At 38.1% G+C, this 26,759-nt stretch overlaps 1 protein-coding gene across 2 annotated transcripts in view; it reads right to left on the bottom strand.

Moving 5' to 3' along the window:
• The window catches only part of LOC132818152 (RAS guanyl-releasing protein 1-like), a 116,151-nt gene that overhangs the window by 38,783 nt on the left and 50,609 nt on the right, over positions 1-26,759 (bottom strand). For both annotated transcript variants that reach the window (XM_060828918.1, XM_060828919.1), the window contains exons 3-10: positions 25,116-25,221; positions 17,100-17,162; positions 14,084-14,215; positions 10,808-10,961; positions 7,861-8,034; positions 7,190-7,306; positions 5,220-5,495; positions 1,519-1,599 (exon numbers count right to left, since the gene is read on the bottom strand). In XM_060828918.1, the coding sequence (XP_060684901.1) occupies positions 1,519-1,599; positions 5,220-5,495; positions 7,190-7,306; positions 7,861-8,034; positions 10,808-10,961; positions 14,084-14,215; positions 17,100-17,162; positions 25,116-25,221 (1,103 nt within the window). The remainder of the gene's footprint in view (positions 1-1,518; positions 1,600-5,219; positions 5,496-7,189; positions 7,307-7,860; positions 8,035-10,807; positions 10,962-14,083; positions 14,216-17,099; positions 17,163-25,115; positions 25,222-26,759) is intronic.

Below are 26,759 nucleotides of genomic sequence, written 5' to 3'. Positions count from 1 at the left end.
TCCTTGGAATCGGGGACAAGGAGCAGAACAGAGAACAAGCTAGCTACTAAACAGAAAACTGGCAGTAAGATTGCAAAAAGTAGATATTTATTTAGGTGGTTTGGAACTGGGGTGTCAAATAAAACTTCAAAATTCATGAACAATACCAAATTGAAGTGTGTAATAAATGCAGAGGAATACAGTGAAAAGTGCAGGAAGACACCAAGAGCTTTGCAGAATGAACATGGAATTGATACAAGCTTTCAACAGATGATCGTGAAGTGATACAATTTGATTGGAAGAGAATAGCGGTCACAACTCCTTTGAAAATGTGTTGAGGTAGGGTAGAGAAGCAGAGAGATCGAAGGTAGAGATATACAAATCACTAAAAGTAATAACGCAGCTGAATAAGGCCAATAAATAAGGCAAAATACTGGGATCTCATTTCTTAAGTTCTGGAACTGAGGCTACTGAACTAATAGACACACGTATATTATTCAACAGACGGCTTCAAAATTAATTTGCAATAAAACTAGCAGAATACAGGACTCAACATTAGCTCCTAGTGATATGATTTATTGCTCACCTCCCAACCAGATGGGGAAATTATGCACATACATATCCCATACAAAGACTCAAAGGATCAGCATCGTTAGTGGACTTTTGCAGCTGTTTCCCCATACACCCATAGCTGATCCTTTTAATACAAAACATATCGCTAAGACTACCTTTGCACATCAGTTATACCAATAATTACATCAAGGAGAAATTTTCTATGGAAGAGGATAAACTGTCAGATACTTATGCAAAAACATTTCCTCACATGATCGTTCCATTTTGCTTAGTAGACGACACATTTCAAAACAGAGAGTTGGTGAATTGTCCTAAAAAGGCTTAATGTAGAGCAACCGTAAAGGACAGGAAAACATGTTGCACAACCACACAGAAGGCCCATCGTATTGTTGCATTGTGTACAGTCAGACTATCTGATGTTTAAGTTATCTGTGAGTAACTTTACCATTGACTGATAGGATATTGTCTGTTTAATGCTATTAGTCACTTGTAATACTGATAACAGGCAGCTATTCAAAGTTAAAATGATTCACTCTATATTTTGTTAAATTCAAATATTTTGCAGATAAATCTAAAATGGCTCAGATAAGATCATGTTACTGTATCAGTTGGGATTATTTCTGACAAAATAATATTTATAAATGCTGAGATGAGTTTGTGTTCTAAGTTTTAGTTCAACTTCCAAACTGTATGACTTTTCTTACATTTAAAGATCTTGGATACTTAAACATTGCATTCATACAGAAATCAATTACTAACTTTTTTGGAACCAGAGGCCATTTGATTTGAGTGTAACCGAATTTCATTGTCTTTAAAGTTTTTCCATCTGCACTTTTTAATGAAATGTAATTGATTATTCTAACAAAGTGATCACAGGTACAGACAGCAATAATGGATGACATAACATGGCATTTAGTGGGAAAATCAGGGTCATGCGACAGCAATAGTTTGAAAAAACTGCCTTACTGGAACTTTGTTATTCCTTGGCTCACGGGCATACGAAAGCTCATAAATTTCATCTTCTGAATAGTAGAGGTCCAAAGAAAGCTGAAATAATGCAGAATACATAAATTACATATGTTGTTACATAAGCAGTTTCAAACACATGTTTTCGTCCTAACTCACTTCACTCTATAAATGACTCATTTTTGACATGAACCTTTTATTGTAAACTGACAGATCTACTAATTTAGAAATGTTATACTTGTTCATTTTAATTAATGACTTAATGATTACCAATTACTCCAATCATACTGAATACCGACAGAAAACACCAGTAACCGTGGTTACTGATGGCTTATGATAGAATGATTGTTGCTGGAGTCACGCTTCAATTGACTGCACCAAACGCTCCTTTTTTATAGAATCTGGATGCGGAATATTTCAGAAATAGATCTCAATCAGGGTGAAACCTTTGAATCTCTTCCAATCTTCTCACTTCTCTTATTACTACCTCATTGGAGTATGGCTTCAAAGGCATTTTGTCCAAAGTCATTAGAAGCTTACCCTTGTGAGTATTATTCATATGAGTAGTGACAATGGAGGGTCAATGGGCTGACTGCAGGAATGCCTTATCCTTTCTTCAGCACTATTCACTATTCACAAAGACCATGACTGATAGAAGACCGTTTCCAAATTCAGAAGTTGAGCAGCCAATTGTACTGACTCTATTGAAATTAGCAAGGAATGAGTTCAGAAGTGGAGATTACACTCTGGCCATTGGCATGGTCCCTCAGGATTTTCAAATGATTAGAGACATTGTGTTAAGCATGGAAATATTCCTGATGGATCACTGGTAAAACACATCATAAGCAGACAAAGCAAACAGCAAATTATTGTCCAGTATGAGTATGCAATAACTTTACTGGTTAACAAGCGCTTCATGCACAATAGCTGTTAGGCATGTGACTGTTCTCCAATAGAGAGGGTTAGAGGATAATGTATCCCAATTTGCTGATGATACAAAAATGTGTGGAGTGGCATATTGTGATGAGGACATGAAGAATCTGATATAGATGGGTTGAGTGAATTTGGCAGATGGAGTTTAATGTATAGAGGTGTGAAGTTATGCACTTTGCTTGGAAAAATCCAAAAGGGCAGTCTATTCTTTAAATGGCGCGAGACTCCAAAAAAGTGCAGCACAAAGGGGTCTGAGTGTCCTTGTGCATGAAAAGTCAACTAATTCAGGAAGCAAATGGAATTTTGGCCTTTATTGTTTGGAGATAAAAATAGGAATGTCTTGCTACTAGGGTGTTGGTGAAGCTGCATCTGAAGTACTGTATGAGTCTTGCGCCCCATAATTAAGAAAGGATTTAGTTGGCATTGGAGGCAGTTCAAACACAATCCACTACATTGATTTGTGAGAGGATGTTATCAAGAGTAGCTAAATAGGTTAGGACCAGCATTCCATCTAAGTTGCATTCTTGCAGCCACTCCAAGGGTCCAGTTATGGCAAATGTGGCTTTGAATTCCTGATTCAGGTGTCACTGTTGTGCATTGACCTCCAAGGTCCACACAGCCAAAAATCATCAGAGGGCACACTGGTTCGACTTTTATTCATTACCATTCAACAGAATCAGTGCTATTCTTATTGAAATATACCAGGTTCTGAAGTGGCTTCACAGAGTGGATGTTGAGAAGATATTTCCACTAGTAGGGGAATTAGGGAACACTCACTTAAAACTGACATGCAAAGGAATTTGATCTCTTAGAAGTTAGCAAATGTATGGAATTCTTTTCCCCAAGGAGTTTTGGAGGCTAGATCACTCAAAACATTTAAAGAGGCAATAGATTTTTTGATATATCAGGGAGTTGAGGGCCATGAAGAGTTGGCATGAAATAGGAGTTGAGAGCTGGGGCATATCAGCCATGATCAGTGGGGCATATTTGAAGGTCCAAGCAGCATTTTCCTGCTCCTATTTCTTATATTCTTAATCCCTGTGAGAAAGATAAACTGTCACTTGTTACATTATTTATCATGGGCAATTTTCTCATTGTGTCCAGACATGAATGAGTATCCTTTTCTTTCTCCTCTTGCTCCCACCCCATCCCAGAACTATGCACCATGTAAACAGGCAAGTAGTGACACCACCCAACTTTACAGCAATGCTGCAATTGAGCAGACAGCCAAGATGTGTACAGATCTTGGTGACAGCTTATATTCTCATGGTTACCTTCTCCTTGGAAAGTGGTGCCCGAACTTTGATCAACACTTTGTGACAGGAGAAGTTATTCCACAAAATGTTGACTTTATAAGCATGACTATCATAGTGTACTTAATATTGATTTTTGTCAATTAATAAACAGGTAACATTGATAAATTATGCTTTAAATATTAATTTTCAAAGTACAATTTACCTTGGTCCTAGTCTGAAGTGTTTGGGCATTAGCGAATATTTTGATTTATTGTCACTAAATGGATTCTATTGTGCATGTCCTAATGAGGCTGCCCAGAGGGTAATAATCTCTAATAAGACTCTGCAGATGAAGAACACTATTAGAATTTATATAATTTCACCTAATAATGACTTTATAACAGGCTTCTGGCAGATTTCACAAGATCTCTGCTTCAAATTCAATCATGAAACCTCCAATGAACAGAGGCGCCAGTACAAAGGATGGGGTTGCAGGTTAAGTGAACCTACTGAAAATAATGTTTGCTGAAATAGTGCATTCAGATTAATGCTTATCAATTTAATTTCACCAACTTTCAGGGAGCACCTTTCCAGAGTTCCTCTTCAATTAAATACAGTGTATAGAAGCACAAGGGAAATAATGTAGTGAAGTTAAAGAAACTTAGCAATTATTAAATTGCATTTATTCTATACTATAATAGAATTATTTTTTCTTAAAACATTCAATTTATTGTTTGCCAAGCACTTTCCAAAGATCTCAGAAGGAAATGGTTTTCTGATTTTAACAAGTTCATCAACACTTCCTCATGTTGATTGTGAAAGTGACTTGCTAACTTGCTTTAAGTTGAGTTGTAAAATTTAATTTTATCCTCTCAAATAGTAAAATAAAAAGAATTGTCTAAGGATGACACCTCCTTAAAATTTTAGTTTGCACACCTTAATGTGCGACTATCATACAAAGAGATGGGCAATTTAGAAATCCAGACATAAGTTTTCTAATAATGAAAACAGTAGGTTGACCAAGAGTTTCATTTCTGCTTGACTTGTGATCAGTCTGACTAATCACAATGTTGATATTTTATAATGAGAATGTATGGTCTAGCATCAATAATCATTCAAGTGGTAAATATATTGGCATCAATCTCAGGATTCGTACAGAATAAGATACTGGAAATGGTAGATTTATATTTTGTTTTTGAGGAGTGTAACTATTTTATCCAAATTGTGGGCTTCTCTTAATAAATCAGCATTATTTGTACTTTTTCTAGAACCATTCTTTCACACTGTCTGTAGAAATAGTATTATTCAGCATTTTTAAAAGCAGCTTGCATTTATGAAAGGATGCTTTTTGTTGTAAACTGTCTCAAGGTGCTGAATTCATGTCACTCGTGTATGCTTTACCTACAGTTTTCCTGCCATTTTTGAAATCTAAATGCCCCAACATTTGCGGTGCCACTTTCATGCTTCGACCAATGGTTGCCCTTAGGAAGCGAAAACTGAGACAAACAACGATCAGAGTACAGGCAGACATACTGTGAGCAAGTGCACCAGGTCCTTGTTCGCATCTAATGGGGGTGCAGTGTTCTGAAGCTGCACAAGCTCGTTGATGTGATTGTAGAGAGTCTGCAATTTGTGTACATTAATTTTGTTGTCTTCAACACAATCTGGCAAGGCTTCGTGTAGTGAGATAAGATCTTTCAGGTGGACACCCAGAATAGGGATCTTGAAGTCTGTGCATTCACTGTACACACGTCGGTAGTTGTTGTAGTTTCCACTGGACGAGAGCAGCTCAGTCATTTCATTCATCACCTACATTGGAAAAACCCAAAGTTACAGACAAGCGCTTCTGAATGTTTTTGCTTAAAATGAATCATTTATCTTCCACCTAAGTTTCCTTTTGACAGCTGTGGAGTATACATACCCAATGAAAACATAGAATTAAATAAAGGCATGGAAATTCATTATCATATAAGTCATCAGCATTTAGCCAGCACCATGTTAAGTTGGTATTTTATACTTTTTCTGTTGATTGTGGGCCCACGTAACTCTGCCAAACAGGTTTTGGCTTTCATCCTGCAAGAATCCGCTGTTTTAGGGAGGCGAAGGGAGATAACAAGGGTTCCTCAGCACTTAGTGTTCAATCATGAAAGCTAGCATAAGGTGGGATAGTGGTTGCTCCCTGCCCTTATCTCTGATTTCCACGCACACTATTCTCATGACCTCTTCCCACCCTCACTCACTTGTGAACGATGTCTTTTGCTGATTCTGACGCTCTCCCTCAGTTCAAAAGCAAGAGCACACACTACTGCCAAAGGCACTGTCCATTATGTTTGGTTTCTGGCCTCTTTTAGGAAGCAGCATTTATATCCATAGGATTCCAAATCCTGTTAAGTATGTGAGAGGTCAGGCCTACCCCTGAGAAGTGAGGCAGGATTTCCCACTGGCTCTCCAATCCATGTGCTGAAATCATGTCAATTACATTAAATTCTGCCTACTATTTGGGGAGGTAGCTAGTAAGGGAACCTTTTCTGAATACATAGGAATTATTTGAATAAAATAAAAATCAAGTTGCCTTCATTGTGAGTGTCATTTTCTATTCTTCAATCTATATTGTAATGTCCTCTTGAAAAGGGATGGCTTGAAACTGTAAATCATAGAAAATGAATACCACTAAATCTTAAATATCAGTTTTCACAGAGGATATATGATTTGATGATTGCTTTTACACATACTAAACTTTAATTGTACAGAAAAACACAGAAAGATCATTGAAGCTACCATTTCACCTACACATTGATGCCATATATAATGCTGTTTGTACTCTATACATTACCTAGAACACCCAAACTGTGCATTCAAATCAAGATACAATCTTTGTTTCTTATTTGTTGCTTTGCTTATTTGTTTCCAACTGACTGACAGCTTCTAAGACATATACAGGTCGTGGAATATTATTTTATGCCAAAATGGACCAATGACATTACACTTGCCACAGATGTGAACCTGACAACTACTGAGGGCCAGAATATTTGCTGTTCTTGTTTTCCTTTGAAAAAAAGTTGTTGGCCTTCTGAAATTTCATTTCCATGATATTGAAGAAATGTCACCTTGGGTGACAGTAGAGACCACAAAAATTGACCTCCATAACCCTGAGCCAGAAGGTGAAAATTAGGCAGTACCCCGATCATTGTTTAGTGACTGCATCTGGAAGCTCCATGTCTATGGGTATTTGGGGACAATGTCATTGAGCTTGTTGGAAATGCCTCCCACAGTCTAGTTCCCCACTGTATGCATTGTTTGGCTCATACATGAACACAACCTCATAATACCGAAGAGCGCTGCTGCCTGTGGAACTACACCCCAGCTTGAGTCACAGTTGAGGAAAAGAGATTTAGGGGAATTATGTTGTGGCAGTCAGATTTGCAATGTTCCACAAAACAGTTGCATGAAGCCTTACAATGTCACAAGAAGATCAGTTTATAACACTGAAGGAAAACACTAACCTTATGAACATCATGAGGGACACAGGTGCTTGTTTCTTTGAGTCTGGAAATTGAGCTATGACACAAACCTCCAACCACTGCCATTAGTGTATTAAAGTTCTGAAGCTGCTGGAGTTTCTGTAGAGAAGGTAAGATGACAATGCCTTCTAAATCAAACAAGAATAATGGCACAACAATAAGATTCAAATCTACTGCATTGCAACCCATAATTAACACCTCCACCTGGATTCAAAACACTAAAATATATAATCTATTGAAATACTTAAGAGTACATATTTCCCTGTGTGTGTAATCTTAAAGAAAAATTCCCTTGCTAAGTTATAATTATGACCCAATGACAATTTAATCTTCTATCTTTTTGTTGAAATCTTTGTTTGGACAGCATTTTTTATAATTTACATTTTGTACTTGGTTCTCAAAGTTGCACAGGTTTCCGACTCAGTTTGAATTGCCAATTTATTCCAAAAATTAGAACAAATGACATTGAGTAGCATTGCAGCTGTAATTGAAACATTACACAATGTCAGACTATGTGATATTATGGCCAAAATATGGATAAAGCAAATTTTAATTCACCTGCTTCAAATTGTACTGACAATTTACTATGACAATAAAGGTGACCAAACAACACCAGCTGCCTACTTGTCAAGAGGAACTAGTGCCATCCATACCTGAGCCACACAAATAAACTTGGTGAAGACTTCAGCCCGTAACTGTGGTGTTGGTCTGCTGAGAACCATAAGCTGGACCCACTGTGAAATGCCATTACACAAAGCAACAGAACGTTCCATCGTGGGATTGTCCTTTACACAGCCAGTCAACACATAATTCTGATAATCTGAAAACTGGATAAAGTAAGTCCTGGTTATACTCTATTTTCTATTCATTAATTTCCTGGTTCACCTTAAGCTGCCTTTATGTTGCAGAACAGCTTTTAATTGAATTGCACAATTATTGAATTCACATCAATTTGGTTGACAATAGATCTTTCCGTATGCTTTAATTAATTTATAGCATGTAGGCATTGCTGACTGAGCCAGCATTTTTTGCCCATCCCTAATTGCCTTTGGCAAGGTGGTGGTGAGCTGCCTTTTTGAATTACTGCAGTTAATTTGGTGTATGTAGACCCACAGAACTATTAGGAATGAGTTGTAGGATTTTGACCAATGGTACTGAAGAGATGGTGATATACTTACAAATCTGAAGGGTGAATGGCTTGGACAGAAAATTTCAGGTGGGTGGGGTTCCCATGTATCTGCTGTCGAGATGGTAGTAATCATGGATTTGGAAGATGCTCTCCAAGGACCCATGGTGCACTTCTGCAGTGCATCTCACAGATGGTACACACTGACGCCACTGAGCATCGGTGGTTGAGGGACTGGATGTCGCAGGATGTGGTGCTAGTCAAGTATGCTACTTTATCCAGAGTGGTGCCAAGCTTCTTGAGTGTTGATGAAGTTGTACCTATTCAGGCAATTGGTAAAGATTCGATCACACTCTTGACTTTGGCTTTGTGGATTGGTTTGAGGGAGTCAGAATATCAGTTACTAAATGCAGGATTCTTAGCCTCCAAACTGCCCTTAAAGCCATCAATTTTATATGGCTAAACCAGTTTTGTTTCTGATTAATGGTAACCCCTAGGGTGCTGTTGGTGATGGTGGTACCATTGAATGTTAAGGGATGATGGCTAAATTCTCTTTCGTTGGAGATGGTCAATGCCTGACACTTGTGTGGCACAAACATGCCACTTATCAGTGCAAGCCTGGATATTGTCATGTCTTGCTGTACCTGGACATGAATATTTTGCAATCTTCAGCACTTTTGACTTATGATAGACAGAAGGTCCTGTATGTGACAAACAGATCTATACAGCTCAAGAAAATTTAAAAGATACAATAATTAAATTATTGAGCTCTCTTACAACCAGCAATGAGAAAAAAAAGATGCCCAGCACCTTTGCCACTGTTATCTTTTTTTATTAGGGAGAGACTGTCACCAATAATGCATCATAAACTACCTCCAAAGGCAGTATTGAAGGTATAAGTGATGCTTTGCATGTAATAGCATTTCTATGTTGTTATGGAGGGACAAGTGTAATATGCTAAGTGTCCACTGTTGTTCAGTGGCAGCAATAAAGCATTGACTCAAAAGGCTGCAGGTACAAGCTCCATTTAAGAGATTTGTAAGCCCTAAACACAAAATGTAATAGACTGTTTCAGTGCAGTACTAGAGGACTGTTTTTCAAATGAGATGTGAAACCATCTGCTAACTCTCAGGCGAACATGGAAGTTCCTAAGGCCTTGCTTAAAGAACAGGTGGGGAATGCTCCCAAAGTCCTGCCTAACATTTCTCTCTCAGCAATATGTGAAAGAGTTGGTCATTTATTCCTTTGTTGATTGCAGATCTTAACACGCACAGGTTGACTACCATGGTTCCTACATTAGAACAATTAAATGAGAAATTACTTGATTGGCTGCCATTGTTTTGGGTTGACCTGAGGACATGAAAAGCAAAATCATTCTTGGATGAGTGTCAGGGATCAGTTAGTTGGACAGCTGTTTTGCAAGGCTGAATGATACAGACAGCATGGGTTCTATCTTCTCAGTCTCACCCCCTTGTCTGAAGTGTGGTGATCCTTAGTTTAGACACACCACAGTTGTCTCTTTCTAATAAGAGAGCAGACAATTGTCCTCTAGGACAATGGCAACTTTCAATATCCCAAAGCTACTTTTAGAGTCACAGTAAGGCAAGAACATGAAAGGCGTTGTGTAACTAGTGCCAATGTCAGATTGATTTCATTTGCAGATTCAAGTGTGGAATGCCCAGTACATGGTAGTGTAAATCTAACCTATAGATCTCAGAATATAATGTCAGAGTTCCATCTGCCATTCAGTGAATAAAGGCAATGGGGTGAGGACAAATTCCATTCTGACTTTTCACTGGTAACTGGATATTGAAATGAATAGAGAAAAGAATCAGGGAAAAGACAGAGGCATGGATGAGCTGAATTGTTCTTGCTGAGACCCGACATGAACACAACGGACCGAAGATTCTCCCAAATGTAGCTGATTGCATTCTCTAAGGAGAAAAGTCATCAGGGTTTGGGTGAAGCAAAACAAAAATGCCATGATAACATTGCATTTTCTGGATGAATTTTTAACTATTTCAGTATTACTCAAACTGTTTTGGACAAATATATTGTCAACACAAGTTCATAAAGGTGAAAAGGTCACTGGATATTCAGGTTGGAATTTAGAAGCCCCACTATGAATCAATCCTTGAAATTCAAATATAAGTTAGGAAGAGGTACATTCCTAGTGTGATTGATTGAATTTGAATGCATGATAAATGGAAGGCCAGGATCATTTCTCTTACTGCTGTGCTGGTGTTGTCTGCTTTGTCAGAATTTAATGATTTCCCACACATCATCAATCATTTCGGTATCCATCACAATTTTCTACTTCGCAATTTATCTGTAAGTGTTTGAGTCTTAAATGAGTAAATTGAAGAAGTGTTTTATCTCACTCAGTAATGTAAAATAGAGAGATCATTTTAAGAGAGAATTCTGATCTGAGTACTTTCCCTCCAATATCTCAATACAGTTAATGGCACACTTACAGAGATCCTCCGGAAGGACTTGAACTCGAGGTAGGTTAGGTGTTCAGCCAGCTCTCCTGGCTCCAAGTGATCAAACAGGAGAGAAACTTTTCGCTTTTTGCTACAGTTTGGTTTTATCCGTTGTGTGATTTTCCGTGACCAATCACGTGTATTGCTGCCAAATAAATGTAAAGATGTCCAGACAGTCCTTTCAAACATATTTGTCAAACAGGATGAGACATGTATTGGAGTGTCCCATTACCTGCTCTGTGGTTTCAAGAATCTGTTCTCTTGTCTGCACTACGTTATTGAAATACCTTTTTCTCTTCTCCCCATTTCTTAGATCAATATCGTATTTTGTTCCATTGAAATATCTACATTGATATCTGTAGATCTCTGACCACCTTGTTGTGTTTTTCATATCACTGCTACCAGGCTGCTCATATCACACCAGCATCAAACCCCTAAATACTCTCTGAATTGTGTAGTTAGTCTTTCAACAATTCTGATGCAAGGAAAGTCCCTCCTGTGCTTCTGGCTTCCTTACCTGTAAGATACCCCATGAAAATGCTGCTCTCACCCCTTCAGTTAAACACTTTGCTAAGTGTGATAGGGCTGTAGGTTTACTAACTTAAATGGAATAGCAAGAAAAATTATATTCTATAAGTATGTAAGAAGAAACATATTAACAAAATAAACATCATCCATTATAAGCAGAGTCAAGAGAATTTATGCTGACAAATAAGGAAATGGCAGAGAAACTAAACACATACTTTTTGTCTAATTCCACAATGGAAAATACCAAAAGCCTCCCAGAAATAAGGGGAATACAAGGGAGCTAGTGTTAACAAGGTACTGCAGTATGTTAGTATACTTTAAAAGTATTACAGATGATAGTTGGACTTAAAGTAGGTAAACCATCTGAGCTTGATAATCTAGAGTGTTTAAAGAGGTGGCTATTAATATAGTAGATGTATGAGGAGTCCTTCAAAGTTTCATAGATTCTGGAATGGTTTTTATAGATTGGAAAGTGACTAATGTAACACCACTGCTTATGAGAGAGTGAGAGAACTACTGTATAAGATAAACCTTTTCACCGAACAACCGCCATAGGAAAAGCTCTACAACCTAGCTGCTGTTCAGAGGCCTATGGACCATTTTCAACAGTGTCTTCTTCCCCTTGTTATTTCTTATCTCTGCCCATATGGTTTCTAATCTTCCTTACCTTGCTATTGCATCAGATCTTGCTATTATATCTATTTCATCTAACAAAGCAAGCCCTTTATCTTTCACTTCCTATCTATCTATTTGAAAAATCATAGATTCCTGATTATTTCGTTCCTAGCTTTAGCTCTGTAATAGCTATAAAGTCATATTCATTAACCTCTATTTGTGCCATTAATTCGTTTATTTTGCTCCAAATACTAAAACATTTCAATAGAGAGCCATTAATTTTGCCTCTTTTTTTAAAAAAAACATTTTTTCCCCTTTAACCAAATTGGCCGCTTTTTAAAATGTTTCTACACTCCATCACTTCTTGTCCCACTCTAAGTATCTGTAATTAAATACCTGCTTTGTAGGCCCACGTGTCCCTTCAGGACTTCTTTCCCCTTACCTCCAATTAATTTAAAGCCTTCTCTGCAGTTCTAGTTAACCAATTCACCAGGACACTGATCCCATCACAGTTCAAATTACATCTGGTCAACATCTCCCATCTACCACAGTATGAGTGCAAGTGCTGCATGTGCTCAAGTCCATTCCTCCCTATAACAGTCTGAGCAATGCATTTAACTTCTTGTCTTTATTTGCCCTATACCAGCTTGCCCATGGCTCAAGTACTGATCCAGAAATTATTACATTGGAAGGCTACCTTTTAAATCCTAACTGTTCAAATTTTTCAACAGAATTTCCTTTCTAATCATATCAATGTCGTTGATATCAATGTGTATGACAACAATCCTGCTCATCCTCTCCTATTTCCTCTCCAGCCCTAGAGAGATGTCCTTAACTGGGAAAGCAACTTAGCCTTCGGGCCTCAGTCTTAAAGCTACAGAGAAGAGTATCAATCTACGATATATAGACTCCATGAGGGCAGAATAATGCAGGCTTTAGTTCATAAGAGCAGCATAGCGCATGGAATCATCAGCCTTAGCTCAAGTTACTTCTCATCATTAATAGGTGATTTAATGAATTCTTTAACAATGAAAATGATTACTGTTAAGAGATCTGTACATTATAATCCATCACTATTTCCATATCTTTATTACATCAAATAAACAACTAAATTGAAAACATAGAATAAAATCCCTAAATATGTGGTAGTGCAGTACTGACAATATGGACATTCTCTGAAGTATAATGTTTTGGGTGAGTTATTAATCCAAAGCATAGTGATCTCCCAAAGAAGTGCCTCACCGCTTCTAAAGGATGCTTTATCTCCTCTGAATAACAGCTTATCTTTCCCAAAGTTGTCCCAGGACAAAATCTAAAGAGATGTTATACCATGCAAGGACTGCCACAAATACTACGTAGGACAAACAGGAAGAAAGTTAGCCTGCAGGATACATGAACACCAGCTAGACACGACCCTCTCTCCCTCATAGCCCTACACACGGATGAAAAAAAACACCATTTCGACTGGGACAACACATCTATCCTGGGACAGGCTAAGCAAAGACATGCCAGAGAATTCCTAGAGGCCTGGCACTTCAACCACAATGCCATAAACAAACACATAGATCTAGATGCCATCTATCAACCCCTCAGAAAACGAACAGGAAATGACATCACCGCAAACCCCATCCAGGAGAAAGACATAAATAGAAAGCAGGAGACAACAGCTTCGATTCACTTGGAGGTCGCCACTTGGAGATAGCCAGGTAATGAAACGTCGGATATCAAACCTACAGTTCAGCAAGGAAACCTACACCTGTTATACCTGTCCAAAATATTAGCAATCCAATAAAATGCACAAGCTTTCAGCACTGCCTTAATCTGATATTATTTGCACACTTCAGACACCTGCCTGACCAGGAGTAGTGTGAGTTACCTCTGTAAACTGTACATGCTCAAATCCCAAGCCAAGTCCACAACAGAGAGGCACTCAATTCTGGCATAAACTTGAGCCTATGTTTGAAAAAGATTGCATTGAAATTTTCCCCAAATGTTCCCTCATGCCTCACCTCCATTCATGAACAAATATTCTTAAAACAAACATAATTCTTCGAGTGCTAATTAGAACAGTTCTTCTAATGTAATTATGTCTTAGGGAAATTGAATGCAAACTTCTTTTCTTACATTTGTGATGTGTCAATGAATCGGGAATGTGACTCTTCGCCATTCCTTCTGACCAGTTCCTGAAAGCTTTCCATTGTTTCTGAAAGAGCTTTGTCCATTTTAAACATTATCCAGAACTCTTTTATCCAGTATCTGCAAAATAAACCATGCAACTTTCAATATAACAGAAATAAGAATCTGTTGACTGTATTGTGAGGTTACATATTTTCATATTTTGGAACTGTAAGCTGAAATGGAAACTGGACTGCCATAACTGAAAAAAAAAGTACATTTTGCAAATTGAAAATCAAATGTTTCATATTGTTGAGCCGTGCAATACTATGTTTCTTTTTGAATGCAAAAAGAGGAACCATTTGAAACTGAATGGCACGAAGAATCTTTGAGTTAAACAGCCCGCTGATCTGTTGAATTTCAGTTTGTTAAAAACAGCTGTACATGCCAAGAACAGAAGAAAGTGGACAATGTCCAGAGCCTGCAGACTGAAAGCATCCTTTTCTCTGTCTCTCTCTCTCTCTCCTCTTCTTGCCAATCACAGCCCGCTTCTCCACCAACCAACCCACTCCCAACTGTGCTAGGCAAATAAACAGAAAACTGAAAAATGCTTCAAATAAAGAATTCATAACAAAAATATCCACTGGATCAATTATCAAATCAGAGGACAAGTATTTACTTCCAGATAATACCATCTCTTCATTATCAAAATCTTGAGCACTGTGAGTAAAAACGTTCCACTTTGTGGTCTGGACTTTTGATTTTTTTCAAATTTTGTTCCATATAGTATATATCTAGATTCCTTTCCACCCATAGTACACGTGTTAAACTGTTTTCTATTATCTGTTTTAAATGTGATTAAAGTGTGTGTGTGTGAGAGAGAGAGAAAAAGAGAAAGAGAAAGAGAGTGAGAAAATATGTGTGTGCGTGTGTAAGTACGTGCGAGTGTAAGTGTGTGTGTGTTTGGGGTTTTGAAGGAGTTTATTTTAAGTTGCATGAATTAGAAGTCCTTCCCTTTTATGTTTCTGTTAAATGTTACATGTGTTACAATAAATTGTGGGGTTTTTTTGATTTCCCATAACTGAAGTAACATGGTGTGATTACTTCTGTCCTGAGCAGCAGTCAGTCAGGGTCATTGAACATTTTGGTCACCTCTGAGATTTTATATATTTATACATTTTGTCCTCTTGTGGAATAGTAGGCCCTGACTATCAGAAAACTCTTCTCATTAAGTCATCATATAATAAAATATATGGATTCTTTTACCAATGTGTAGAGTGTTTCTTTGATGTGTCCTATTGAAATACCTCTCACTAAAAACAATACCACTGCTGCCTCACAGCGCCAGAGACCCGGGTTCAAATCCTGCCTCAGGCAACTGTCTGTGCGGAGTCTGCACATTCTTCCCGTGTCTGTATGGATTTCCTCCAGGTGATCCGGTTTCCTCCCACAGTGTAAAGATGTGCAGATTAGGTGAATTGGCCATGCTAAATTGCCCGTAGTGTTAGGTGAAGAGGTAAACGTAGGGGAATGGGTCTGGGTGGGTTGTTCTTCTGAGGGTCGGTGTGGACTTGTTGGGCCGAAGGCCTGTTTCCACACTGTAAGTAATCTAATCTAATCTAATCTAATTTATACCAGAAAATAACTCTGCAACATTGGCTTTATGAGTCCAAGTATATTTCAGATTCTAGTCTAGAACATCACCAGCATTATTTTTCTGAATATTACCTACATTGTGTGATACAGGACTGAAGAAAAGGTTAATATTGCCAGCACCACATTACTCTCACCTAACTGAATGTCTTTAACTTGACATAACACTATACAGGTGTTACACAACGACTGATATGATGTGAATAACACTCTGATTGTAGTATCAGACCGTTTTTGCATTTGAGTGTGGTTTGGAGTCAGATGCTAAGCTGATTTTTGATGTTTTTATATATAAACCATCTTTTACACAAATTACTATGTCATCCTTTCACTATTAAGGCTGTGCCTCTAGCCTCCACATTATAGGACATTAATCTGAATTACTTAATCAGGCCATTGATTCTGCAGTCATCCTCAGAGATTACATGGCATAGCATTTGTGGCTGTGTTTGGAACAAGCAGAACTGCAGTTCATAGTCTGAATACAGCCATCTGACCTAATTTAGATCTACTTAAAATCTGAAAGGAATTTGTACCTGCTGATTATTGCACGCATTTTCTGTGGCAACAAAATCGTTATATGAAAATATTGTTAACTGGAGATAGGATTGCATTTTCCTTTTTTCAATAGCCCATTGATTATATTGGGCTCATTTCCTCATGAAAAATGTGCTTTATTGATGTCATTCAACATATTTCATTATCTGTAATACACTTAATATTAAGTGTCTGCTGCAATCTTAAATAACTTAATTTCCAGCAAATGCACAAAGCACCAAGCAATGCAGCTTCTAAATGAAGTCTCTTTGGAGCATTCACAAAAACAACCAACAACAGAGTTGTAGTTATTAACTGGGAAACGTGAATTTGAAAATTATACCTTGCAGCTTTCCAGCATATACTTTATACTTTAAAGCAAAAAGAAAGAGCAATTATTTGCATCTTCACAAAGAATGATGAGCCTAATGACCTCTAAGTGCACTGTAAATTATATGATTCCGTGATCAAACATCAATTTAACACTTGCAACCTTCCTCACACATATATCTATAAGGAAAACTTGAAACTGATCAAATAGGTTTTTAGCTCTAACACTTTTAAGACTACTTGCTGATCTGTCATATAATATTAGTGCTATGTTGCACCTACATTAATATAACATTTCTCAAGTAAACTTTAAATTTAAAAAAAACATGCAAGTTTAGACTGCACATACAGAAAAACAGCTTCGCTTATTTTCAATGAAGCATTTGCAAAAGTAAACCACATTATTTCCAACTGAGTCGAAAATGAGCTGTGCAGCTTCTGCAGGTAGTCACTTTGCTTCTTGTCTTTTCATAGATGTGGTTACTACTTCCAGGAAAAGCCTCACCTTGTAAAGTAACAGACCTTCAGGCAAGCTGCAGCACAGTTTTGCTCTAAAGCATTCTGATATGTAGGTCACCATTAAGGAAAAGTGTTTTCATCTGAGTGTCCAAAAATTGTTATTTATATTCAGCTGAGTCCAATATGAATGACTTCTGTAGGGTCATTGCTGAATAACAGAACAATTTATTGTTTACTATAGATTGCATTATCATAACCAGCCATGAGCTATAGTGCAGTTTCAGGAATCCAATGGTGAATGTAGTAGAAGCAATTATTTGCAATTTTAAGATGTACTTAAAACAGTCATTAAAAACAAAATACAATATTTTACCAGGTAGCAATGGCAGATCTAGCAGAAATCATGTACCATTATCAGTTATACATGCTGATCAAAAATTCATGAAGTCTAATGAAAGTGGTGGCATTTATTTACTTGCATAGTTAGTCAGATTGAATTTGTCTTTAAGACTTTATTTTTATTCAGTGGTGCATTTGATCTGCTTTCCCCCTGCCTTGTTGGTCAGGAAGTTGAGCAACAAGTCATTATTGCAACATATCATCTAGAATTAAGTGGAGCATTAGGGTGCAAAACATCTTCAAGCAAGAAAAGCACAACAAATGCCAATGCCAGAAATATCGCAAACTCTTGTATTATACACCCAAATTACTAAAATTTGCTTTGGACACTATTTAAATATTCACTCAGAATGCAGGCTTGCTCATTACTAGCATTGGTAAACTTTCCTATTTAAAAAACTGGTTTTCATGGCCTAAGCAAGCAGCTTACCTATAATTTTGTTTTTCATGATGGATTATATTGTTAAGCAGACCTATTCAGTGTTTTGGTAAATACTTTTGGAATACTGCGTACAGTTCTGATTGCCCCTCTATAGGAAGAATGTTGTTAAACTTGATAGGGTGCAGAAAAGATTTGCAAGGACGTTGTCAGGGTTGAAGGGTTTGAGTTATAGAAAGAGGATAAGTAGGCTGGGACTCTTTTCCCTGGTTGTTGGAAGCTGAGAGCTGGCCTTATGGAGGTTTCTAAAACTCATGAGGGGCACAGGTAGGGTGGGCAGACAAGTTCTTTTTCCTATGGTGAGGAAGTCCAAAACTAGAGAGCATAGTTTAAGGTAAGGGGTAGAGATTTAGAAAGGACCTGAGGGATAAGATTTTCCATGCAGAGAGTGCTGCGTCTATAGAAAGAACTGCTAGAGGAAGTTGTTACGCACCAGATCAAACCTCCTCAAAAATATATTAAGAAGATAGCCTAGACCTTAACTTTGTCTTAATTTAAAAGTAAGTGCTAGGCATTGTGTTCAAGGTGCAATTTGATTGAGCAAACGTTTTAACTTTAGGCAAAGCACACTTTATTTTTACACTTCCTGTAAAAATACATTTAAAAAAACTAAAAGAATTGGTTTAACTGCAACTTTACCAAAATGCTTAACAAATTTATATATACACATATATATAAACTACTACTAATTAACTGTTCCAATATAGTAACATCCCATAAACACACCCAAAGGCAAATACATTGTCTCATAGTCAATTCTAGCAGCAGGAAAGGTACCCCAGCTTTTAGCTGAATTAGAGAGAGGAATAAGAGCTTCCACGGCCAGTTTAAAGACTCCAGCAACAGCAGAAAGCTAAAATAAAAATCCTGGTTCTGTGGGAACTTGTTCCCATCCATCAGGCTGCTTCTATTGTTTCAACTTAAAAAAACCCAAAGCCTCACAAAGTGGGTGGCACGGTGGCTCAGTGATTAGCACTGCTGCCTCACAGCGCCAGAGACCTGGGTTCAATTCCCACCTCAGGTGACTGTCTGTGTGGAGTTTGCACATTTTCCCCGTGTCTGCGTGGATTTGCGCCGTTTTCCTCCCACAGTCCAAAAATGTGCAGGTTAGATGAATTGGCCACACTAAATTGCCCGTAGTGTTAGGTGAAGGGGTAAATGTAAGGGAATGGGTCTGGGTGGATTGTGCTTCGGTGGGTTGTTGTGGACTTGTTGGGTCGAAGGGCCTGTTTCCACACTGTAAGTAATCTAAAAAAACTGTTTACTTTATTGCCTTTGAGAATACTGCTTAACACCTCTGTTTCAACCTTTCTTTATGAAAAAATACAAACAAAATACACCTCTTAAAGTCAAAGTATTGTCATAAAGTGGTGGAGGCAGGTAAAATGATGACATACTGGATTGGTATATGAATGAGAAAGCTTTAGAGGGATATGCGCCAAATGCTGGCAAATGTGATTAGGACAGATTGGGATGTCTGGTCGGCACAGACAAGTTGGACTGAAGGGTCTGTTTCCGTGCTGTATGACTCTATTTAATAGGCAAAAGCATTGCCAAGCTAAGTTCAATTGAACAGGTAGGCTCCAGTTATTGAGTGAGCTGGGTTTCAACTGGGCAATGGTGGGACTAACCTTGTGTCTCTAAGCTGAAAAGGAGTTGATGATCAACTTGGTTAGCGTTAGGATTAAGTGTGTCAAGTTTGTGTTACTGTCTGTGTGATCACAGTGGGAGCCTCAAATGACGTGTCCACTTTTGGCCATTGGATGTAAAGGAATATGGTAAAGGTGCTATAGTACTACCTTGGCTGATGTTCATGGTGTTGTGCAGACTCAAAAAACAGTAAGAATCACTTGTGTGTGATTGGAGGGAGATATTAGTCATAGGAGAATCACAAAAGCTTAAAATGCTGCAGTTGAGGTGTGGGGAAATGGGGTTGACAAAAACTGGGGGTTCTAAGATTTGCCTTCAGAAGTTTAAGATATTACAATGATGAAAGTACAATATCACAAAACATCCAATAATTTGACTAAATCACATTACCCATAGGGACAAAAATAGATTAAGATTTTGTATGTCTTCTAAGACAGTTGAAAATATCTGCACTGTGAGTTTATTTCTCCTTGTAACTGAGAAAGAGAACAACAGGGAAATCAATATCTGTTTTTAACATGATGTGTGTAATTTAAACTAATATCCTGTGCTATTGCTCATACTAAACACTTCATTATGAATTGGTTCATGGCTGTGTCCTCTTCAAGTATCTGTGCAGCTTTTCATCTCACTACAAGCCTGCTATTCATTCTGAGGGATTGCAGACTGATTATCATAATGGCTCATGGTCTTCTGAAGTGGCTTTTGTTGCCTAGGTTATTTTAACCATTGGGTTATTTCATTGATTATGGTCTATTTTTGAACAAGGTTTCAATTGGCCAGAATGAGAAACAATACAGAATATGTATGCACTCATTTAATGTTAAGAGTTTACAGAAACAGGAGTTAGTGATAATGGATATCCTTCTGGCAAGTGCATGTTAAAAATCCTCTATTACTCACAGTCAGAAATATTACGACACAATATAATTTTCACAATATGAAGATTTTAACACTGTTGCCTCCGTTGTGAGGCTTCAGTCGAATTGTCACCCAGACAGATTTGGCAGAGGCAGGCCGATATTTTAGTGAGGTGTTTAAAAGTTTCTAAAATTGAAACCAGATACCATTCGGTTGTCTTTTATTATTAGGTGTTTTCTCCCCCATTTAATTGTGTCAGATCTCATTATCACGATAGAATGGATCAAATGAGCTATAAGGCTCTCATTATCTTGAGCTGAGACTAACATCCCTCTTATTTCTCTGACACAATTGAAAGTTTAATATTAACCTGAACGTGGTTGCATATGTGCTTTCAGTCCGAGTATATGTACAATGAACTGGATGAAGACTGAGTGAACTGTTTTCATGTGAAACGTTTTGCAGTCCACAGAGAGCTATAAAACCATAAGATCTAGTAACAGAATTAGATCATTCAGCCCAACAAGTCTGCTCTGTCAGTCGATCATGACTGATATACTTCTCAACTCCATTCTCCTGCCTTCTCCCCGTAACCCTTGATCCCTTCTTGATCAAGAACCTTTCTGTCTTAAATACACTCAATGACTTGGTCGCAGCTTTTTGCAGCAATATATTCAACAGATTAATTACCGTCTGACTGAAGAAATTCCTTCTCATATCAGTTCTCAAGGATCGTCCTTTTACTCTGGGGCTGTGCCCTTGAGACCTGGTCTCTCTTATTAGTGGAAACGTGTTCTCCACATCTATTCTATCCAGGCCTTCCAGTATTCTTTAAGTTTCAATGAGATTCCCGTCATCGTTCTAAATACCAGATGAAGAGTAACCATCTGTTCTGCATATGACAAGCCCTTCATGCTTGTAATGATCCTTTGAACTGCTCACAATATTCCAAATGACATCTGATCAGAGCCTATACAGCCTCAGCTGTACATCTCTGCTCTTGCATTCTAGCCCTCTTGAAATGAATGCTACTATTGTATTTACGTTCCTAATTGTCAACTGAATCTGCACGTTAATATTAACAGAATCATCAACTAGGACTCCCAGGCCACTTTGGGCTTCAGATTTCCAAAGCTTTACTCCATTTGGAAAAATAGTCTATGCCTCTATTCTTCCTATCAAAGTGCATAACTTCACACTTTCCCATATTGTATTCTATCTACCACTTCTTTACCCACTCTTCAAGTCCTTCTGCAACCTGTCCACTTCCTCAACTTATCATTGTGTTAGCTTAATCTTAGCAACAATGGCCTCAGTTCCTTCATCCAGATCATTAATATGTAATGTGAATAGTAGTGGTCCCAAAACTGACCTCAGCTGAACTCCACTAGTCACCAGCTGCCATCCTGAAACAAAGATCCCTTTATCTCTCACTCTCTGTCTTCTGCCAGTCAGGTAATCCTTACATCCAACCTGGAATCTTGCCCCTAACACCATGGCAACTTCCTCTATGCCACCTTGTCAAAAGCCTTCTGGAAATCCAAATAGATTACGTCCACAGGGTGTCCTTTATCCAACTTGCTCATTACCGCCTCAAAGAATTCAAACAGATTTTCAGGCACGACCTCCCTTTGATGAAGCTGTGCTGACTCAGCTCTGTTTTACCCTGCACTTCCAAGTACTCTGCAATCTCATCCTTAATAATACTCTTGACGAGTGATGGTTTTAATCCTATTGGTTTGGTCATTCAAAGCACGATCTCAGAGGTGAACAGATTGAATTATAAACCTCTGCATAATCTATTTTTTCCTATATTTCATATGACATTTATGTTACAATGAATGATACAAACTTAAAGAATAGAGGAATTCCCAGAACTGACAACATCAAAGCTATACTGGAACCAGCATTCAGACAGTCATCATGAACCAACTTCATGTGCAACTATGAAAATATAAGAAGACTTTGACAAAACATTACATATGACAAACATGACGAAGCTCAAATCACTTGATCAGGGAGAAGCAAAATTCTGGGAAGTAAAAGGGGTAAAAAACAGAAAATAAAAATTTTCAGATTTTGTCTGGAAGATGATGGAAATGATGTTACAAGTCGATTTGTGCTGGGATCATTGCTGTTTTAAATTCACACAAATTATTTGGCTTGAGAATTAGAAATACAATTTAACATTTTGTAGATTATACCAAATTGTGGAGACTGGGAGGTTTAATTAATTCTGAAGAAGGCTATGACAAAATAGAAGTAACCAGTAATATCCTTGCAGTTCACAAATTAATTTCCACTTTGATAAATATAAGATTATATACTTCGATAGGTAGAATAAAGGGGCCACATACTCTGTGGAATAGGGTGTCAGAATAGGGTAAAGGAATAAAAAGAGTTATTGGAGTGCAGATATGCAGTTCACTCTGGTTGCCTCTCTGGTTAAGTTAAAGCAAATGAAACAAATGAGAAGGACAGAATCTTCTCAGTCCCTGACCAACAGGGGCTATTGTGAGAAGCATGGGAAAATCAGATGAGATATCCAGCGAGGCCTTTCTAGGTATGGAGATCAAAAAGTCCCATTTTCCAACCAACTGTTGAATGTTGAAACGAGATTCCCAATAATGAACAGGGAGAGTGCTATTACTATAGATGATCACTCATTAACTGAATATGTCACTTTAATATGCAGTTTCTCATTCTACCAAAGAACAGAAACTAGATGACAAGAGTTTGTGACATGAAAGTTACAGCAGTAACTGGCAGGATTCCAGCTCACCACCTGCTCCTCTGAAACTCCATCTTGGACACAAGGCATCAACATCTCAGGGCACACTTTGTCAGCAGTGGCTGCATGCAGCCCACATCCACAGACTTTGCCATGTGACAGGTACATGCCTCACTGCCTTATCATAGCACATCTGTGAACCACTTCCAGCACACGTTCATATGTCAGTGCTGCACTTTGAAGCACAGGCACTCCTCACTGCAGTGCTGCTGGGCTGGCATTTGTTGAGAGTGGTTGAGCATGAGCCTCAGTAGGAGCTGAGTGCAGTATCACAGAGATAGTGAGAGTGTGAGGTCGCAGAGAGAAGATATTGATTGCCACTTACCCTGATTGATCACAGAAGGTCACTGATATTTTTGCAGCATTGCTGGACATTCCTGGTGAATGGTTGAGACCACACAGACACAGGTGGAAAACCCAGACCAGCCTGGCAGGGGTCTGGTGTTGTAACTTCCTTAGTCAGTCTTGGGGGAATAGGATGGCCCTCCTCTGCACCATCCAGTCTAGCAGGACTTCCAAAGTCTATGCCCACAAAATGGGATGCCATTTTCACATTATCTGCCGTGTCCAGGGCAAACGTCACAAATCATACAGGCCAGCACGAGCCTGCCAGTGCTTGACTGGGTTTGAACAGTGGCCTTTTAAATATGGCATTTGCATTGGAGTCCTGGGAGTTCCCAATGTACTGACTGGCATTGCTAATCTGGTACAATAAGGAAGCCCTGGATGACAGATTTAAACAGGAATGTCAGAGATTCTGTTCACCCTGAGAGCTAGCTCTGAGGGAACTAGATCAGTGTCAAGGACTTTCCATGTGTCAATAAAGTGTGACCTGGTGACAGGAGACTGGCCTCTGTGCAGCTATTTCATCCAGAAATGGCAAGTAATTCTGCCTACACTGACAGGGAGAATCAAGTTAATATCAGACAAGCAGAGCACCATTGGAGTGCGTTAATTTGTTAATAAGGTGAGTTTGGGATGATAACATGAAAACCTTGCTCGGTTACAGTGAGAGAAACCCTCGATGTAATGGGACAAATATGACAGCTGATTTTCTGGCAAAATTCAGCCCCAAGCTCCAGTTCCACAAGGATAGAATTGAGAAGCAAGATATTTTATTAAATTTGCATAGACCATTGGCGAGATCACATGTAAGTATAATGACAAAAACAGAAATTGCTGGAGAAACTCAGCAGGTCCGGCAGCATCTGTACCAAGAAAGCAGAGTCAATGATTCAGATCCAGTGACCCTTCTTTAAAACTACTGATCTGTGGATTTGAAGAATGGTCTCTGAACCTGAATCATTGACTCTACTTTCTTGCCACAGATGCTGCCAGACCTGCTGAGTTTCTCCAGCGATTTCTGCTCTGTCTCAAATTTCCAGCATTCGCAGTTCTTTGTTTTATTTTAGGACAGAATTTGTCATATTGGTTTAACATGATTGCATAACTCTTTTTTTATTTTTTTATTTTAACTTTTGTTAATCTACTCAGAAAATTTGCTCTTCTACCAAACACAGAAAACATTTACATAAAATCCTTAAACATAAGCTCATATAATTTTCATCAACACAAAGATAAAATTAATGATTATTTTTGAAAAAAATGCCTTAACATAAAACATTAATAATGTTATTTCAATACAGATGCACTAGAACAGTATTTAAAAGTGATACGAGTAAAACACAGACTGACTAATGAAATTGAACTTTCACTATCAAGTGGCTCTTGTATTGTACATCAACAAGCAATGAGGTAACAGTTTGTTTTTATTTTGCTTTGAAAAGTGTATTTGCCAACAGTTTTTTATTTTATCTTATTCTGTTACCCAGTTATCCTGTATGACATGACTGGCTTACCATCCAGACATTTTGTTACATTTCAATGGTGACACATAAAGTGATATTGTAGCAAAAGGATATAGTGTGATGAGTTTCTGCAGCAGCTCTGTGGACGACACATTGAAGCGATGCATAGTCAGTATAACTTGCAACAAGTAGCTGCTTCGACATAGGTTCCCATCTGCATCTGTCAGAAGGAAGAAAGTTACAGGAATTGGATACCAATTGTTAATCTCTGATTTTTAAAAAAAACTTACTTTGGCAAAGTTAAAAATCACACAACACCAGGTTATAATCCAACAGGTTTAATTGGAAGCACACTAGCTTTCAGAGCGATGCTCCTTCATCAGGTGATTGTCAATCACCTGATGAAGGAGCGTCGCTCTGAAAGCTAGTGTGTTTCCAATTAAATCTGTTGGACTATAACCTGGTGTTGTGTGATTTTTAACTTTGTACACCCCAGTCCTACACCGGCATCTCCAAATCATTACTTTGGCAAATACTTCTATTTACCTGAAGTAGTAATGTCTTGGAATTTAACCGCATGCATTTGGCTGATTTTTTCAAGACCCAGTACATTCTAATGATTTCATGTAGAAGCAGTTTGGAGAATGTTGCACTTTTCAATAGTGAAATATTTTATTTGCCAAGCTCAGAAATCAGAGGTTAGAACCAATCAATGCTGGTAGGACAAAACAGTCAGGCAATGAATTGGCATCTTGTTTTACACTATTTTAACACTATTAAACAGAGGAACATAGGACCTGTGAACAGAATTAGGGCAGTCAGCCCTTCAAAACTGCTCTGTCATTCAATAAGATCACATTTGATTTGGTTGTACACTCAATTCCTACTTTTCTGTCTATCTCCATACCATCCATCCTCCAACCATAACCTTTGATCCCCTTGTCTATCAATTTTTAAAAATGTATGTTTTCTTAAATATTGGCACAACACCATGTCATCAAATAGTCTGCTTTGCTGCTTTGGCACAGCTGCAAGATCTGGAGATGGCACAGGAGTTGAATGTCGACTACATTGACTCATTAGAATAGTTTGAACTTGCAGATTTTAACCAATTTATTAGAGCTGGCACAAAAGTACCATATCAAGGGGCCAATCCAACTGAGTGTAGCTTTGTCCTATGTAAAATATAAGATCAAATCAATAGTAGCAAAATGTTCTTTAAAAAGCACCACTTGGTTTATGTGATGAATTATCTGACCAAACAAATCTTCCTGTATTGTTAAAAAAGTTAGAACTTCTCACAAAGTCAGTGGAACACGACTGACCAGCTGGTTGGATAAAAGTCGATAAAAAGTGGAAAGGCACAGTAGCTCATGCAGCATCAGAAGAGCAGGAAAGTCGACATTTCAGTCGGGTCCTTTCTTCAGGTCTGTGGAGGGGGAGGGGGGCTGAGAGATAAATGGGGACTGGTAGAAAGGTAGGTGAGATGGTGATAGGTGAATGAGGTTTGGTGGTTGTTACAATTAGTCAGTGGAAACGGTGGAGCAGATAGGTGAGAAGGGAAATGGACTGATTAGGTCCAGTCAAGGAGGCAGGGAGGAGAGGGAAGGCTAGACTTGAGAAGAGGTTGGATAACAGATCAGTTGACAAATATATCACAGTTATGCAAAAACTCAATACATGTGTTAAGTTGCAATTTGTGAAGTGAGTTTTACAGTATCTTCAATAATATTTTAGAAGGTGGTTCATTACTCCAAA

This window comes from Hemiscyllium ocellatum, chromosome 8 (assembly GCF_020745735.1).
Source record: "Hemiscyllium ocellatum isolate sHemOce1 chromosome 8, sHemOce1.pat.X.cur, whole genome shotgun sequence".
Taxonomy (NCBI): domain Eukaryota; kingdom Metazoa; phylum Chordata; class Chondrichthyes; order Orectolobiformes; family Hemiscylliidae; genus Hemiscyllium; species Hemiscyllium ocellatum.
Note: the sequence above shows the minus strand (reverse complement) of the source record. Positions and strands in the feature narration are given on the sequence as shown.